This window comes from Phytophthora infestans, genomic scaffold (genome assembly GCF_000142945.1).
Source record: "Phytophthora infestans T30-4 supercont1.4 genomic scaffold, whole genome shotgun sequence".
In the NCBI taxonomy this organism is placed as follows: domain Eukaryota; phylum Oomycota; class Peronosporomycetes; order Peronosporales; family Peronosporaceae; genus Phytophthora; species Phytophthora infestans.
In genome coordinates this window covers 3,371,185-3,386,420 of record NW_003303755.1, presented here as the reverse complement: position 1 = coordinate 3,386,420, position 15,236 = coordinate 3,371,185, and the positions used below count along the sequence as shown (strand labels likewise).

The window sequence follows — 15,236 nt, the reverse complement described above, 5'->3', positions numbered from 1 at the left end:
AGCGGACCGTTAAAGATACTCATGCGACGGTGCAAACGACGCTTGACGTGCAAGAAGATCCATAACGGATCATTGTTCACTTGATATTTGTATACTTGATTAGGACTTCTTATTAGGAATAGACCCGGAAGAGTAAGCTTAAATACAGAACAGAATTTCCACTCAAGCACACAGAGCGACGTCCGGCTTCAAGGTAAGCGTCAGGTCAAGCTTGTTTGAGTGTGTTATGCCTGTCGGTGAACTCAAAGCTCTGTAGCGAGAGGATAAGATAGAATCACTACAGTTGATTAAACCCACACTCTTATGGTGGTGTTGGCCACTGACAGGAAGAGCAACACACTACTAATTTAGGAGCCGACACGCACCAACTGTTTGGTAGTCAAACCCTGATCATATGCGCGGAGCACCTGCAAAGAGGACTTCTACACCAACTCAAATGAAGATACCACCAACATGGATCCGACATTATATGTAGAGGTTTATACACAGCGTGCATTGACGGCTCCATAGCACTTTGAAGCAATCATAACTGGAGGTATTTCTATGATTGTAGTCGTCACTACAGAGCTTTAGGAAGTTGGATCATTTGAAAAAGGCTAGGTAATGCTTGTATGACGTCAAATACAAAGATGGTCCGTGCCCACTCAGCAAGTTTGCTAAGTTTCACACAATTTTTTGCAGCACAGAATAACGTGTACATGCACTATGGCTGTGTGATCATGTAGGTTGTGTCGTGAGCCGCAATGACGATCCAGAACCTGTATCCGCCTATAGTTCGACAGTATGAGTAAATACTGAGGCATTCTAGTTACGTAGAGTATGTGTAGTCGACAACAGAGTAATGTGTGCGCAACGTGCTACGTGTAACGTTAACCTTGCTAATCGAACGACAAAGACCTCAGGATATCATCGTTGACAGTACTTGGTTTTTGCATTATCCTTATTCAATGAGAGCCCGCTACAAACAATACGACGCCATTCTAGCGACGAGAGGCTTAAGGGAGCAACCTCTTGGGGTCACGCGGGGACATGGAGGACTTACTGATGTTGCCCAGACCCAAGTACAACATGACCACACGCTCCAGACCAATACCACCGCCACCGTGGGGCAGAGAGTCAAGACGGAGAGAGTAGATGTAGTTGCACATCGACACCTGAGGCACACCCAGTTCGTCCATACGCTCCATCAGCAGCTTGGGATCGTGCACATGCTGAGCACAAGACCATCTCCTCGCCTCGGATCATCATGTCGTACGAGTTGCTCCAACGCTTGTCCGTCGGGTCTGGCATCGTGTAGAACGGACGCACAGCCAGCGGGAACTTGTCGAGGATGTAGAAGTCTGTATCGTATTTCTCCTTGATGAGACGACCCAGCCACTTCTCTTTCTCTGTGCTCAGATCGTCTTCAGGTCAGCTCCAGCCTCCTTCAGCATCCTGACACCTTCCTAGAAGTTGATGATAAGCGACGGCTTGTTGTACTTGAGCGGCTCGAACGGGTACTGCTCGTTGATAGAAGCCAATTCGTTGGCGTAACGTTTCTTCAAGCCATCGAAAATGTAGATGTACAGGTCTGAGAACACCTACAGCACCTTGTGGTAGTGCGCCTTAATAGTCAGCTCCAGATCCAGACCCACGAGCTCGCGCATGTGACGGTTCGTGTTCGAGGTCTCAGCACGGAAGCCCGGGCCGATCTCGAACACGCGCTCGAGACTAGCAACATCACACGCCATATGCTTGTACGTCTGCGGACTCTGAGCCAAGGTAGCGTCCTGGTCGAAGTACTTGAGTGTGAAGTAGTTGGCTCCGCTCCCCGAGGCGCCACCGACCAGCTTGGGCGTGTGGATCTCCACGTAGTCGCTTGATGAGGAATGCACGCACGCGTGTCCAGCAGCAACCAACGAAGTGCACGTGGGGACCAATCCATCGACCGCGATTCCGTCAAGCGTGCCAGTCAAGACGGCAACGATCTCCACACGCACTGGGTCCGCACGCGTGTCCAGCAGCAACCAGCGAAGTGCACGTGGGGACCAATCCATCGACCGCGATTCCGTCAAGAGTGCCAGGCACGTCGTAGACGACCTATTCCCCGTCCAGTGCAATGACGCCCGAGTTCTCTGTGAGTCGCAGCTTGATGCGATCCAGTCGACGAGCAGGTTCCAGTACGTCCAGCAATCTACCGAGGATTGGGCTCGCCGATCCGAGCCCATAACTGGATGTCTGTTCTACGTCAACCTGGTAGCCAACCGCTTGTACGCCAAGATCCCATCGTCAGTCACCGCAGCCATGCTCAATCTCGGCCGTGAATCTGTCGCAAATTAACGCGCCGCTGTTTTTGAAACTCTCAACCGGAAGAAAGCCACGGTACCAATTCTTCTCCCTCGCAGATTGACCTCGTTTCGAAGATTATTGTGACGCAACCACGCGGATCAACAGCTTGTAACGATGGGTTCACTCTAAAGAGCTGAATGATCAACGTGCCAGCCAAGTACAAGCCACTTCAAGTACTCTGAGAAGGCTCGTACGGCTTCGTTTGCGCGGAGACGGACACGGAGGCCAAGAAGGGCGTTGCTATCAAGAAGATCACGCCTATGGAGGATGGCGAGTGGGACGCCAAGCACACGTTACACGGACTTCGGACTCTCTCGGTACATCCCACACAGCGCTCGTACGGACGGCGTCACGTCTCCAACCGACGCATCATGTTGGCGCCCTCGAGAGTGTACAATGAGACGGTGGATATGTGGTCCATTGTCTGTATCTTCGGCGAGCTATTGAATCGTCGACCCATGTTCCCTCGCTCCGACTTCCTGGATCAACTATCTCGCGTCTTCAAAGCTCTACCCGTTCCAGTCTCTTCTAGCTTGGTACACACGCCGAAATGTTCTCAAGCCGCGAATTCTTAAGTGAATGAAAAAAGCATAGCCAATGTATTCATCAGCTGTTACGGATGTAAAGGTCCAGCTAAAACTGCCCTGTATCCAGCTCATGTAAAGGCTGCAAGCAGATCCATCGGGATGCAGATAGGCATGCGGCTACATTCGACGACGCTTGGTCTGGATTCTGGAGTCTTGCGCTCTGCGTGTGGGAGTTCTTGATCTTGCAGATCTGCGCAAGTTGTGGGTAGACTGTCGGTACACCGGTGTCTGCACATTCAATGCCTGACGTGTGCTGTTCTCTTCAAATCGTGCAATATCAGGATCGGTCTGTGCTACTGCAACTTGCAGCTCGTCATGTACGTCTGGCAGTGGATCTGCCGGTGATGGAACGACAGGACCTTGCTGCAATGGTACCGGTACCTCCACTGCATTCTGCACTTCACGCAGCTGTGCTACCGGGTTTGGATGGTCGTCTACCAGAGACTCGCTCGCTTCCATGGAAGCAGCAAGTGTAGGTGGCCCGTACATAGCACCTTGAGGCTCTATTGGACCACCTTCGTTATTGTCTGTATCTAAGTCGCAATTCCCTATCCGCCGAGCTGCAGTGCGCGATTGTTGTGCCGGCCGCACAAATCTTTGCGAAGGAGCTGGCATACCTGGACATGCCAGCCCAGAAAATTCGGTTGCCTTAACACCGTGTAGGCATATCCAGCTTTCTTAAAGCACAGACACGAACATGTGCGTGCAGTAGCATCAACAATCCATCCACCGACGGGCATGTTGGCCCAGCTAATTCTAGCGTAGTTTTTGGCCTCGTACGTACACGTCTTTTTAGGATTTGCAGCAAGAGCATGCACAGATTCTCCTGGCTCTTGTGATGAGTTCGTGGGAAGCGGAGATGGTGCGACACGAACCAGAACTAAATTGTTGTCTCGGTGAATCAATTCTGCAGTCATGACCTTTTTTATCAGTCCTTCTGTAAGCAGCCAGTAAACGTTTGGATACAGTAGGCTGATCGCAAAAGGGTTGCATTGAGGCGATAAACGAAATTCGTGACAAATCCAGGCGGACAACAAGCTCTGCCGGGTTAGCCCGTTTGCTGTCATTCACTAGTTTTAATGTGTAGTGGTACTGCTCAAGCGGGTTGTTAGTAGCCGCGTACCCTGTGGGGGTACGATAAGCTTGCCAGCGTGAAAAGCGGGCGCCTAGTATCCACTGCGAAATAATGTGATTTGTCACACGTCGAAACCGAGGACATATTGTACCCGCTCCACGCCATGACCTCACAACAAACTCTCGTTTACGCAGATAGTGCTCTTCATCGGTAGCATAGTGCAAATCATACAGATTTCGAAAAATCAACTGAACTGATATCCCATCCAGCTTTGATTCTTGCGTTTGTCGTTGTACATTTTGTGTAACATGGAACCAGCACATTAGGACCGTGCTATCAGGTAAATTAGTTGTGCAGGCATTGTACTGAGCTTTGTCAGCGTCCATCATGACAAAGTCGGGCGAAAATTGCCCGTTAAACAATTCCAGAATCACACGCTTTAAAAACGCCAAGTACCAAGCAACGTCTTCATTGCGACGTTGTGATGTACAGCAGTATGGAATTGGCTGGAATCTTCCAACACGATCTGAAATACCCACAACAGAAACAGGGTATTTCTGCTTTACGCAGTCGTGCGTAGTGTCTAGATGAAGAACTGTTGAAAGATCCGGGTTTTGTTGCACATCCACATAGCTCTCAAGTAGTCTTGTACATGTTAACCCAATACGAAATGGATTACCTAGCGCACCGGTGCCAAGAGCTGGTTCAACTACACCATCCACCACTTTGGTATCGCAAAAAACCAGCAAAGAATTCGGATCTTGATCCCAAACTCTACGAGAATCTTCACAATCATACATGCATTGTCGACAAATTTCTAGCACAGGCTCCATTGAGTCCGGCCGATTTTTGCGCCGCCAACTTTTTTGATAGTTCTGCACCTTGGCTAGCTCTGGAGCGGGCCCTATAATGCGCCGGTCTCTTATCTCACGACAAAGAAACGAGTACAAAGCTTGTGCCACAATTGAAGGTGTGTCTTCCAGCCTCGTGTCCAGATAGGCTTTCATTGCAGGATTTAGCTTAGCTGTTGTAGGTGAAGGCGGCGCATCTTCAGCCATGATGTGTACGCCTTGCTCTAATACAATTTTGCCGTCACTTTCTTGGCATTCTAGTAGCTTGTACCGACAGCGGCAGGCTTTTCCAGACGCCTTGCAACGCTTGGAGGTACACTTTGTAACTATGTAACGCATTTCATGCCAGGTAGTCACTAAGTTGTCCTCGTAGCGAGAGATGTGATCTATTGTGCAGTGATGTAGCTCACTAGTCGGTCGGGAAAAGGCTGGCAGACCCGCTAAAAAGTCGCTATACGAAACAGTGTCTCCTTTACCCCACACTTTCAGCCATGGCAGGCGTCCAACGTGACCGCCGCGTTCAACATCCATGCTGCGTGCTTGAAAACGAGGGCTACGTAGTTATATTCTTGTGCTATAGTGCTGTAATTAATCCAACGGTGTTGTGAAAATGCTATATTTATTTGTGGATTCAACGATGCTTTTTGTGAAACCTCCCATATTTTTAGTGTGGTGTGCAGGTCCTTTTTTATGGTGAACCTTTCTAAATAAGCATTGCAAATCATTTCAGTTATCGTGCGACTCTCAAGATAATCGGTGCTTTGGATGGCCCTCCTGTAGCGAGGGTTCATCCGGCAAGGCCAAGAGACTTTGTGTATTGGCCGATTATTATCGGGAGGTTTTACGTGACGGCTTATTGTTGCCTACTTGCACGACTGGGAGTGGTTGAATTGCCTCATTTTTATTCTTCCAACCGAGTGTTGAACACTCGGTGATCTCGTAAAAGGCTTACCCGTGCCTGGTACCCTTCCGCTGTTGGGACCACGAGGATTCAAAACACCTGCTAGCTTTGCTCGTGCTAGTAGCGTGTTCTTATTTTTACTGGTTGGCCTATCTAATTAGTTTACAAGGTCCAGTTTGTCCCGGTGCAAGGGCAGAACTGGGGTCTTCAGGTCCGCCTGAACGATCGTTTACTATCCTAGTAGACGTATTGTTGTGGGAACGTCCTAACTAGATTTGTAGCTAGAGTTCACGTGGGAATTCCAACGCCACAACTGGTGCCGCGACCCGGAAACAGATTGTGACCATTGTGAACTGTTTGTATGGCCTTCCGGTTTAAGAGCTACCAAGAGAAGAAGAATAAGAAAACGAAAAGAAGAAACATGGCGAATGGACAACCGACGGTACCAGTTACGCCTGCCAAGTCTGGCGGGGCTCGCAACGAGAGTTCAAGCCCGGCTGCGCGCTTTGCAGCCGCCACCGAGCTTTCAGTGAGCTTCGACGACGAAGTGGACATCGGTCCTGACGCACACGATTATGAAGATTACGAAGACAAGACGCCGGCTCCAGAGCCAGGCGCAGGGACGCCGGAGACGGCCACGCTATCATCGGGGCTGAGCGGGGCGACCAGGCCCATTTTCAAGGAGCCTCGCCGACGAGCTCGATGGTGTTGCGGGACCGGAACCCGCCTACGAAGATTATGACGATGGGACCGAGGGTTCTAAACCTTCGGTGGCGAGTGCAAAGCATTCAGCACTGCTGAAGGCACTTCGCCCACCTAGAAACGGTGATACACCAGCCGCCAAGCGCGTTTTTGACCGCGTACAAGCGCCGATGCAGAATGATGAGTGGATGCAGCTGTTCAAGCCCATCCCCAAGAAAAAAGCCGACTGGCCTGCGCTTGGGCAGGAACTTCAATACCCAGTCAACTCGGTTTCGACTAGCCAAGTTGCCGAGGATTCAGTTTCGCGACTGTTGTCGCTGGGCTTCGAGAGCGAGACGTACCCATCGACGATGTCGCTCCAAGATTGGAGTCCACATGAAGCCGGAGCTGCTCTCCAGAAATGGAAGAAGAAGCTTCGGAAGGCGTTTGGCGCTGTTGGCATCAACCCCGGAAAGCTGCCTGTGAGTCGACCGATGATTCAAGATGAAGATCCGTCCACGATTACACTGCCGCCGACACCCCAACGACTCGTTCGTACTCCTCCAACCAAGCGTGGAGCTGAGCGTGGTGCCTTTGGCACTACCGAAGCTTCACCGTATTTTCAAGACTCGCACATGGTTACGCCACGTTCGACGAGCCGTATGCAACGTATTTACGCTGGTAACGAGGGTTCGTTCGGTCACCGAGGCGGTGCGCGAGCTCTTAAAGGTGGTGCCGGACGTCGTCAAGTCGACAGCGATGGTTCGTCCAGTGACGATGACATTTTGGTGCGTACATTCGACGAGGAGGATCCTCAACTCGAGTTGATGCGTCAGATGAATGAGCTAGCGACGCTGAACGACGTGGACCCGACACCGAGGATTGAAATGGCGTCGCACCGACCATTGGATCGCATCACGCCGTTCTCAGGCTCTCGCAACAAGAGCGAGAACTGTATGCAGTGGCTCCGTGGGTTCGTCTATGAAATGACTGGAACCCACACAGATGCCGACAAATGGTGCATCTTAGTCTCCGGGACGGAGCCATTCATTGGTTCCGTCAACTTCCGAAGAAGACGAAGCGCAAGTGAAGCTGTTGAGCGACGCGTTCATCCGCTATTACTGCTCGCAGTTCACGCAGACGGCACTGTCACGCTACTACTCGGCAAAGCGGGAGCGTAATGAACATCGGTGCGACTACATAAACAGGCTGAATGGCTACGCTCGGACCGCCCGTCTACATTTCGAGAAGAGTGGTCGCGACGCGAAAGAATACGTACAACAGTTCCTGGCATCATGCGATGATGACAAGCTGGCGGAGACTCTCTACCACGCTCGAGTCGCCGACATTCACGAGCTCGAAGAGATCATCGAAGATGTTCTCAAGGGCAAGGAGAGAATGACCAAGCGTGACAGTGAGTACCGATACTCCAAGAGTCGTGACGCGCGACGCGACGATGGGTACGTCCGCAACAATCGGCGTGATGACCGTCGCCGCGATGACAACCGCAACAAACCAAGAGTGACGCTCATTGAAGCCACGGTGGATGACCTACTAGCCGAATTAGAAGGTCGTGAAGCTGCTCAGGGAGGCACCGAGTATTCAAACGAAGATCCGAGCGCTTACAACGATGCCCAAGACGAGTACAACGACTTTCAGCCCGATAATACGGATGGAGATTTTTCATTGGATGAAAATACCGATACCTCGCCGCTGCTAACGAAAACGAGCGCCGTGCAGCTGCTGAAGGCACCTACGCACGTTCAGACAACCGTCAACCGCGTGGAGACACGCCTGGTCGCGAGAATGGCTTCAATCAAGATCGCCGAGGTGGTGACCGTGGGTTCAATCAGGACCAACGCGGTCGACGTGACTTCAACCGCGACAGCCGACGCCCACAGTACGGACCATGCGCGGTGTGCGGTAGCATGAGTCACTCCGCTCACTACTGTAACAAGCGAAGCAAGTTTTGCAACAACCCCACGATGCTGGACAATGCGAACTTTTCCGCAACTTCCAAGACCTTGCCAAATTCGTGCGCACTAAAGATACGAAGGAGGAACGCCCGCCAGAGCTCAAGGCCGTCGATCAAGAACGTCATTTAAACTAGGCAGCCCGCCAACTACAACTGGGTTGGTCCCTATCGGGCTGCCACAGTTAACCGAGCCTTCAATGGAAGCAGAGTGTATCTTTGCTTTCATGGGGCAGAGTGAATGGCCTGATAAATACGTAACAAGTGTGAACGCGACGGAAAGTGAAAAGGAGAGGAGTAGAATCCTCGGTGGAGGTGTTGGAGAGAGAGTGGAGTGTGCTGATGCTGATGAGGGCACCAGCGAGGGTTCGTTCGGCTTAATTTCGAGTGCAGCGCGAGACGAGCTCAAGGGGTCACTCCAAGATGATGAAGTTGAGCCCTGGCGAGAGACAGGGGTGGTGGTCGGCCAAGAAATTCGACCGACGGATCAGAATGAGAGCTCTGGTGCTAGACGCTGTGAACGACCAGCGAACGAGGATCCTCCTCGACACAGGAGCGAACGCTAGTGTGATCACTGACGCCTTTGCCAAGAAGTTGCGACTCCGAGATGTACCCGATCACGGACGCCGCATTGACATTCAAGGTATTAACGAAGGCAAGGTGTCTACGACGCGGCGAGCGTGCGTCAAGATTACGCTTGGATGGGAGATGGTGTACGAGTTCGAGATATGGGTAATGGCGCATAGTGCAGGCGTCGACGTGGTACTCGGGACCGACTTTATGATCCCAGCTGAGATCCGGTTGGACCTGTTTCACGGCGCGGCGCAATTACCGCACGAAGTTCAAATCCCACTGATCAAGACCAAGAACATGATCGACAGCGATAAATACGGCTCCCATGTTAACGCCGGGCCACCCGAGCGTTTGGACATTCAAGCGCACGAGTGGCGAGAATATCGACTAGCGAAGCGTCAAGTCAGGCTGGAAGAACACGTACTGTGGGCTCGTCGAACGAACAAGTTAATCCCGTCAGTAGCGCGTTTTCGACGTGAACGGCCTCAGAGCATTCGGTTGACCAACGTGTCTGATCGAACTGTGTACCTACCAGCACACGACTCGATCGCGATGTGGATTCCAGATGGGGATTTGCCACGAGGTGACGGCTATGTGCGTCTACGAAGGTTGCAGAGACCGCGAGCTCTTTCAGCGTGAATGTGAAATATACGAACAATGGCTTGCAACTCAGCCTTCGGCAGTTGATCGACCGGACTATCCAGAACCCAGTGGGGTACTAGCACGCCCTCTAGAAGACTCGCTAGTGGATTCTAGTGATCGTCTGACGTGTGCAGAGCGATGGGCACTGATCCTGGAGGAACGTGAACGATTGGAAGCCTGTCTGGCGTCTGGGGTGACAGCCGGGGATGCGGCCGACGGTCAGCCTTCCGAAGAACCTTCAAACACTTGCACGACAGCTCACGAACTACTGAGCCCGTTAAACGTTGTACATACGCCAACGAGTGTTCGTGTCCAGTCAGGGGTGACCACGGAAGCGACAAGTAACAGCACTGGATCAAGTGGAATCACCTGTTTTGACGAGGTTGTTCCGGCCTTGTGTGCCACCAAATCTGCGAACGAGACATCGGTGGTTGATCCAGAGGATGCAGGCATCGCGCGGAAGGTGTTGAGTACGGCACCGAGTGTTCATTGCGAGATTGGTGCGAATGCCGAACTGTCAAGACAGCAGCCGACCGAGGAGCTGAACAAAAGTCAACAACCCAATATGTCGGTAGCCCGCACATTTAATATTGCGAACGACGACTCGGCAGATGGCCCGAAGATGGGAAACCAGTATGGGAAGGAGATGGACCCAGTACCGACTGTTGAATCAAAGCGGATGCCGACGTTGAGTCAAGAGAAGAGTCCGTAGCGACTTTGGACGGAACATACATCTCGATTGCTCGAGTGTTAACGACTGAAGGAAATGAAGCAACGGACGATACAAGAAATGATTTCTACGAACACCCAGTTAACAACATTGGCTTGGAAGACTACGCGAAGGAGCTGGCATTCCTGCCGGACCTGACCGAAGAGATCAACACGACAATAGACTACACTGCGCCTAATGTTGCTGATCCTGAGTTGTCGACTGATCGCCGAGAACGTCTGGTCGCGACGCTGAAGAACCACGAGCAGATTCTGATTGCTAGTGGTAACGCACTGCCGCCGCCAGCCTACGGCGCGGTATGCGATATCGACACACAGGGGCACGCCCCAATTAAACAGCGTGCCCGGCGCGTGCCGCTACGATTTCTCGGCAAGCTGTACGAGCTGCTACGCGCTTTGTTGCGAGCAGGACTGATCGTTTTTTTTCCAGATAGTCCATGGGCATCACCGATCGTGATTGTGATGAAAAAGAACGGGCTGGACATCCGGCTCTGCATTGATTACAAGATGGTGAATGCTATCACTGCGATCAAGGAGTATGCAATGCCGCTAGTCGACGACCTGTTAACAGATCTCGAGAGCTACCTATGGTTCTGCTCGCTGGATGCAGCAAGCGGCTTGTGGGCGGTCATGATGACCTTGCGAGCACGTAAAGTATCGGCGTTCGTCTGCGCACTCGGATATTTCGAGTGGTTACGCATGCCCTTCGTATTAAAGAACGCGCCGATGATCTACCAGCGTATGATTGGCAACGCACTCTAGGGGTTCGTTCAACCTAAAGGAGGTTGGTTTGAATACTCGGAGAAGATGCGTTTAGCTGAAGAACAGGCCAAGGAACGTCGTGGGCCAAGCGCCGAGGGCTCGTTTCAAACGAGGTTCGCGGCAGATCGCGAAGCACCGGTAGAGACCGACCCTGTACTACAACGCGTCAACAGCCCCGTCGCTGACATGTTTACGAACGGGGAACCGGACGAATCATCGCTGGTACCTGTGTTTGGTCGCCGGTCGTTTGTGGATGATATTTGCTTCGGTGGCGAGGATTTCGACAGCTGCCTGGCGACGCTGGATCGATTGCTGGCAAGATTTGCACAGTGATGGATCAGCATTAGCTTCACCAAGAGCATCTTCTTCCAACCCAAGGTGGACTTTCTGTCTCATAAAATTTCGCCAGAAGGTATCAGCGCTGACCCCAAGAAGCTTGCGACCATCACCGAGCTTTCGTTTCCAACGAGTATGAAGGGCATGCAGTCGTTTCTTGGAGCGGTTAATTACTACAGTCGCTTCATTCAAGACTTCGCGGTCTACAAGGCGGCGCTGTACCAGCTCAAGGATGAAGACTTTGCCGTTGAAGGTGGCCTTTCTGTGGCACGTCGTTCCTTCGAAAAATTGAAGACGAGTGCTTCACACTCACCCATCCTCAGGCACTTCGATCGGTCAAAAGTAGTTCACGTCATGCTCTTTGCGAATGAATGGGCGTTGAGCACTACGCTAATGCAAGGTGTAACGGGGTAAGAGATACCGTTACTAGCTTACACTGTAATGCGGAGGAAGCTCGCAATAATAAAACCAAGTCTTAGGCTTGTGTCAAATTCAACTCTGATTTATTTAGGACCAGGGCGGCTACCCCTGGCCTCGTGTGAACCACTCAAACACATGTCTATATCTGATTGGTCAATAAGTGAGTCTGGCTCCTCACTATCAACCAATCAGATGATGACACCTTGGCACACGCTACCCGTGTGCCACTTTACCTACTTATGTAATAACTAAAGAAATATCTACCTACTTATGTAATTGGAGTTGGGCCCATTACATCACCCTCCTCTTTAAGTTGCGCTTACGCAACATAAGCGTACGGAACACATTTGAAGAAAACTCGAAAACCGACAAGGCGGAGACATCGGAGACAGCGCGGAGGGCGGCAGCGCCAGCGCGTCGCTGGCGGTGGTAACAAGGGCAAGTCCAGGGTCGACAGGTGCGCCACAAGCTCTGGATGTACTGCGAGGACCGTCACTGCGCGTCTCGGCCCCCAGGACACACATCGACGAAGTGCCCAGCGTACATGCGACTTAGAAGACTCCGAGCTGGAGGCACTTGGATCACAGACACGAGGAACCTCACGAAGCCGACTTCGTGGCGCAATGGTCAATGCATGGGGCTTCCAGTCAGGACGCCAGGGTTCGATTCCTACCAGGTGCATTCACTCACGCACACGCGAGTGTTGTTTTGCTGCCAGAACGGAATAGCTTCGAACATCTCGAAGACATGAGACTTGTCGACGGAAGTCAACCACTTGAGCAACCCAAGTGAGCATCACGCTGTCACCACTGGTGTCACCAGAATCAGGTACTTGTTGACCACCGTGTCGCCGCTGGTAATCGAAGTCGTTTCGGCGCCGTCGTAGCGTGTCGGGTTGACAACCCACTGGTCACCGGTTCGATGTCGCCGGTGGTTTCTTGTTTTCATTCTTGCACTGATAAGTTGTGTCAGTGTTCACCGCGGCTCACGCCGACGTTGCACGCGTCGGAGCGCGGCGTCGTTGTCGTCTCCTTGTGCGGGTCGTTCTCGTGGCCGTTCTCGATCTCGTTTACGGTCTCCGCGGGGTGACCCGCGGAATTCTTCTTCTCAAGCAGCATGGTCTTATACTCGTGGACCACGTCCGGAACGTCGCGGAGAAGATTGGCGCGGGGCTCCCACGTATCATGCTCTGGGGGATAACCGAGCCAACGTACCAAATAGCGGCGCGCGGTTGGAACCGCGCGAGGGACACGACTACGGACGTTCCGTTGGTCGGTCGAGCTGTGGGCAAGAACATGAAGGCAAGTTATACCCCGTACGGTTCCTCGGTCGGGTGCTCAAGGAGGCCGAGATAAACTATCATCCTGCCGAGAAGAAAGTTTTGGCGTTACTTCTGCTGTTGAAGATCTGTTACGTCCAGCTGGTAGGAAAGACGCTACATGTCTATACACGATTCTCGACGTTAGAGTGGGTGCACAAGTCAAAGTCTCTCTTCGGACGCGCGGTCCAGTTCGCCGTACTGATTTCGCAGTGGCACCTTAAGGTGCAGCGCGTGAAAGAGAAGGATGTCGCCTTTGCGCAGCTACTGCAGTCAAGCATCACGAGCTTCGTTGACCTGGAAGACTCACTCGCGCCGGTGGCACCTCCAAACAAGGGTTCCCCGACTATTCGAATGGACCCCGCGTTGCTGTACGCCAGGCTTCCCCGTAATTACAGCGGATTCGTCATATCTAATGACGGATCAGCGAAGACAGAGAAGTACGGTGGCTACGGGAGTTGTTCATGGGTGCTGTGGAGTCTTCCTGAGTGGAAGATAGTGATTGCTGCAAACGCTTACCTCTCGGCCACCACGGTGAATGAGGCAGGGTATACAGGTATGCTAAACGGTGTCAAGGCTGCTATTGCGCACGGTGCCGAGGATTTAGTCATCGTCGGTGACTCAAGGCTCGCGATTCAACAATCACTAGGGGTGATCGCATGCAGGAAGGAAACTTTGCTAGCGCTGCTGAATACTCACAAGAAGCTCGCGGCCAAGCTTCGATCAGTTAAATATCTTCTCGTTGTACGAGAATACAACGCTGCCGCGGATTATTTAGCCACTGAAGCGCTGGAATCGAAGGTCAGTCGGGTCATCTTGGCTGAAACTCGCAAGTCGGAATTGGCGTCGCTGAATCGCATCCAGGAAATATTTTACGAGCAGGATGAAGACTCGGTAGATGTTTCGTCACGAGGGCAGAGCGTCAAGTACATGTACTGTCAGGCAGCGAGTCTTCAAAGTGGAAAACTTTCGAAAATGTCGTGGTTGATTACAGCTCACCAAAGTGTGATTATGGTAATATGGCAGTGATGACTCGGCGACAAACGAAGGCCAGGAAACGCGTCAGGTTTGCAGATGAACACTCGAAGGATGTATCAAAAGCTCAAGAACAGCATGAAGAACGACGAGAGACGCCCACCGAAGATTCAATCGGCGAAGATTTGCCAGACCATCCTCACAAGACTGTACCAGCGGCATTTCCCGATGCGGAAGATGTTGACCCGGTAGCGATACAGCGGAAACGACGCAGACGAATAATGGTGGCACAAGACGAGGAGCAGAAGTGGTTTAACATCAAGAAGGTGTTTCAGGGCCAAGCAAAAGAGCTGAGCTACAAAGAAGCTCGAGATGCCTGGAAGTATGCCGACCGGTTCGTGTTATCAGAAGACGGCGTGCTTCACTATCTTCGATTGAATCGTCGGTACGACCACGGTTGGCAAGAGGAGACCAAGCTGCGGCTTGTGGTACCAACAACGATGATTCAAGAGGTCTTGCAGAACTGTCACGACTCGCTGGAAGGAAGACATCAAGGTGTGGTGAGAACGTTCCATCGCGTTAAGTCCGATTATTATTGGATCGGCTTGTACGCTGACGTGGAGAAGCATGTGAAGTCATGTCCAGATTGCAGCTCGAGTAAAAGCCGTCCACAGCTTCATGGATACTCGCCTGGCAACGTACTAGCCGAACGACCTTTCCAGATCGTCTCGATGGATTTTGTGATCCCACTACCGAAATCTCGCAGGGGCAACACGGCGTTGCTCCTATTTCAGTGCTCGTTCACGGGATTCGTTATTGCCAAGGCTATGTCAGATACGACTGCACTGAGTGTTGCCCAAGTGTTCGAAGAATGTGTGTACCGACGGTTCGGAGCCGCATCATTGATAAGGCATGACCGCAACCCACGCTTCATGAGCGAGGTGTTCCAAGCGTTCGCAGAGATGATGCAGTCAAGATCACGGGCGACTTTGAGCTATCGGCCACAGGCTAATGAACAGCAGGAACGCTCGGTGAAGTCAGTGATGGGTTCCGTACGGGTGTACGCGGAAGACCCTTTACAGCAAG

The 15,236-nt window shown here is 52.0% G+C and overlaps 1 protein-coding gene across 1 annotated transcript; it reads right to left on the bottom strand.

Annotated features, from left to right (window-relative positions):
* Window positions 1-703: 703 nt before the first annotated feature.
* Window positions 704-2,285, bottom strand: PITG_03806 (aspartyl-tRNA synthetase, putative; the record flags this gene model as incomplete). Its single annotated transcript, XM_002906803.1, has 5 exons — window positions 704-768; window positions 1,043-1,211; window positions 1,309-1,393; window positions 1,585-2,079; window positions 2,245-2,285. 5 exons carry the CDS (start codon window positions 2,283-2,285, stop codon window positions 704-706), a joined length of 855 nt encoding a protein of 284 aa, XP_002906849.1.
* Window positions 2,286-15,236: the final 12,951 nt, after the last annotated feature.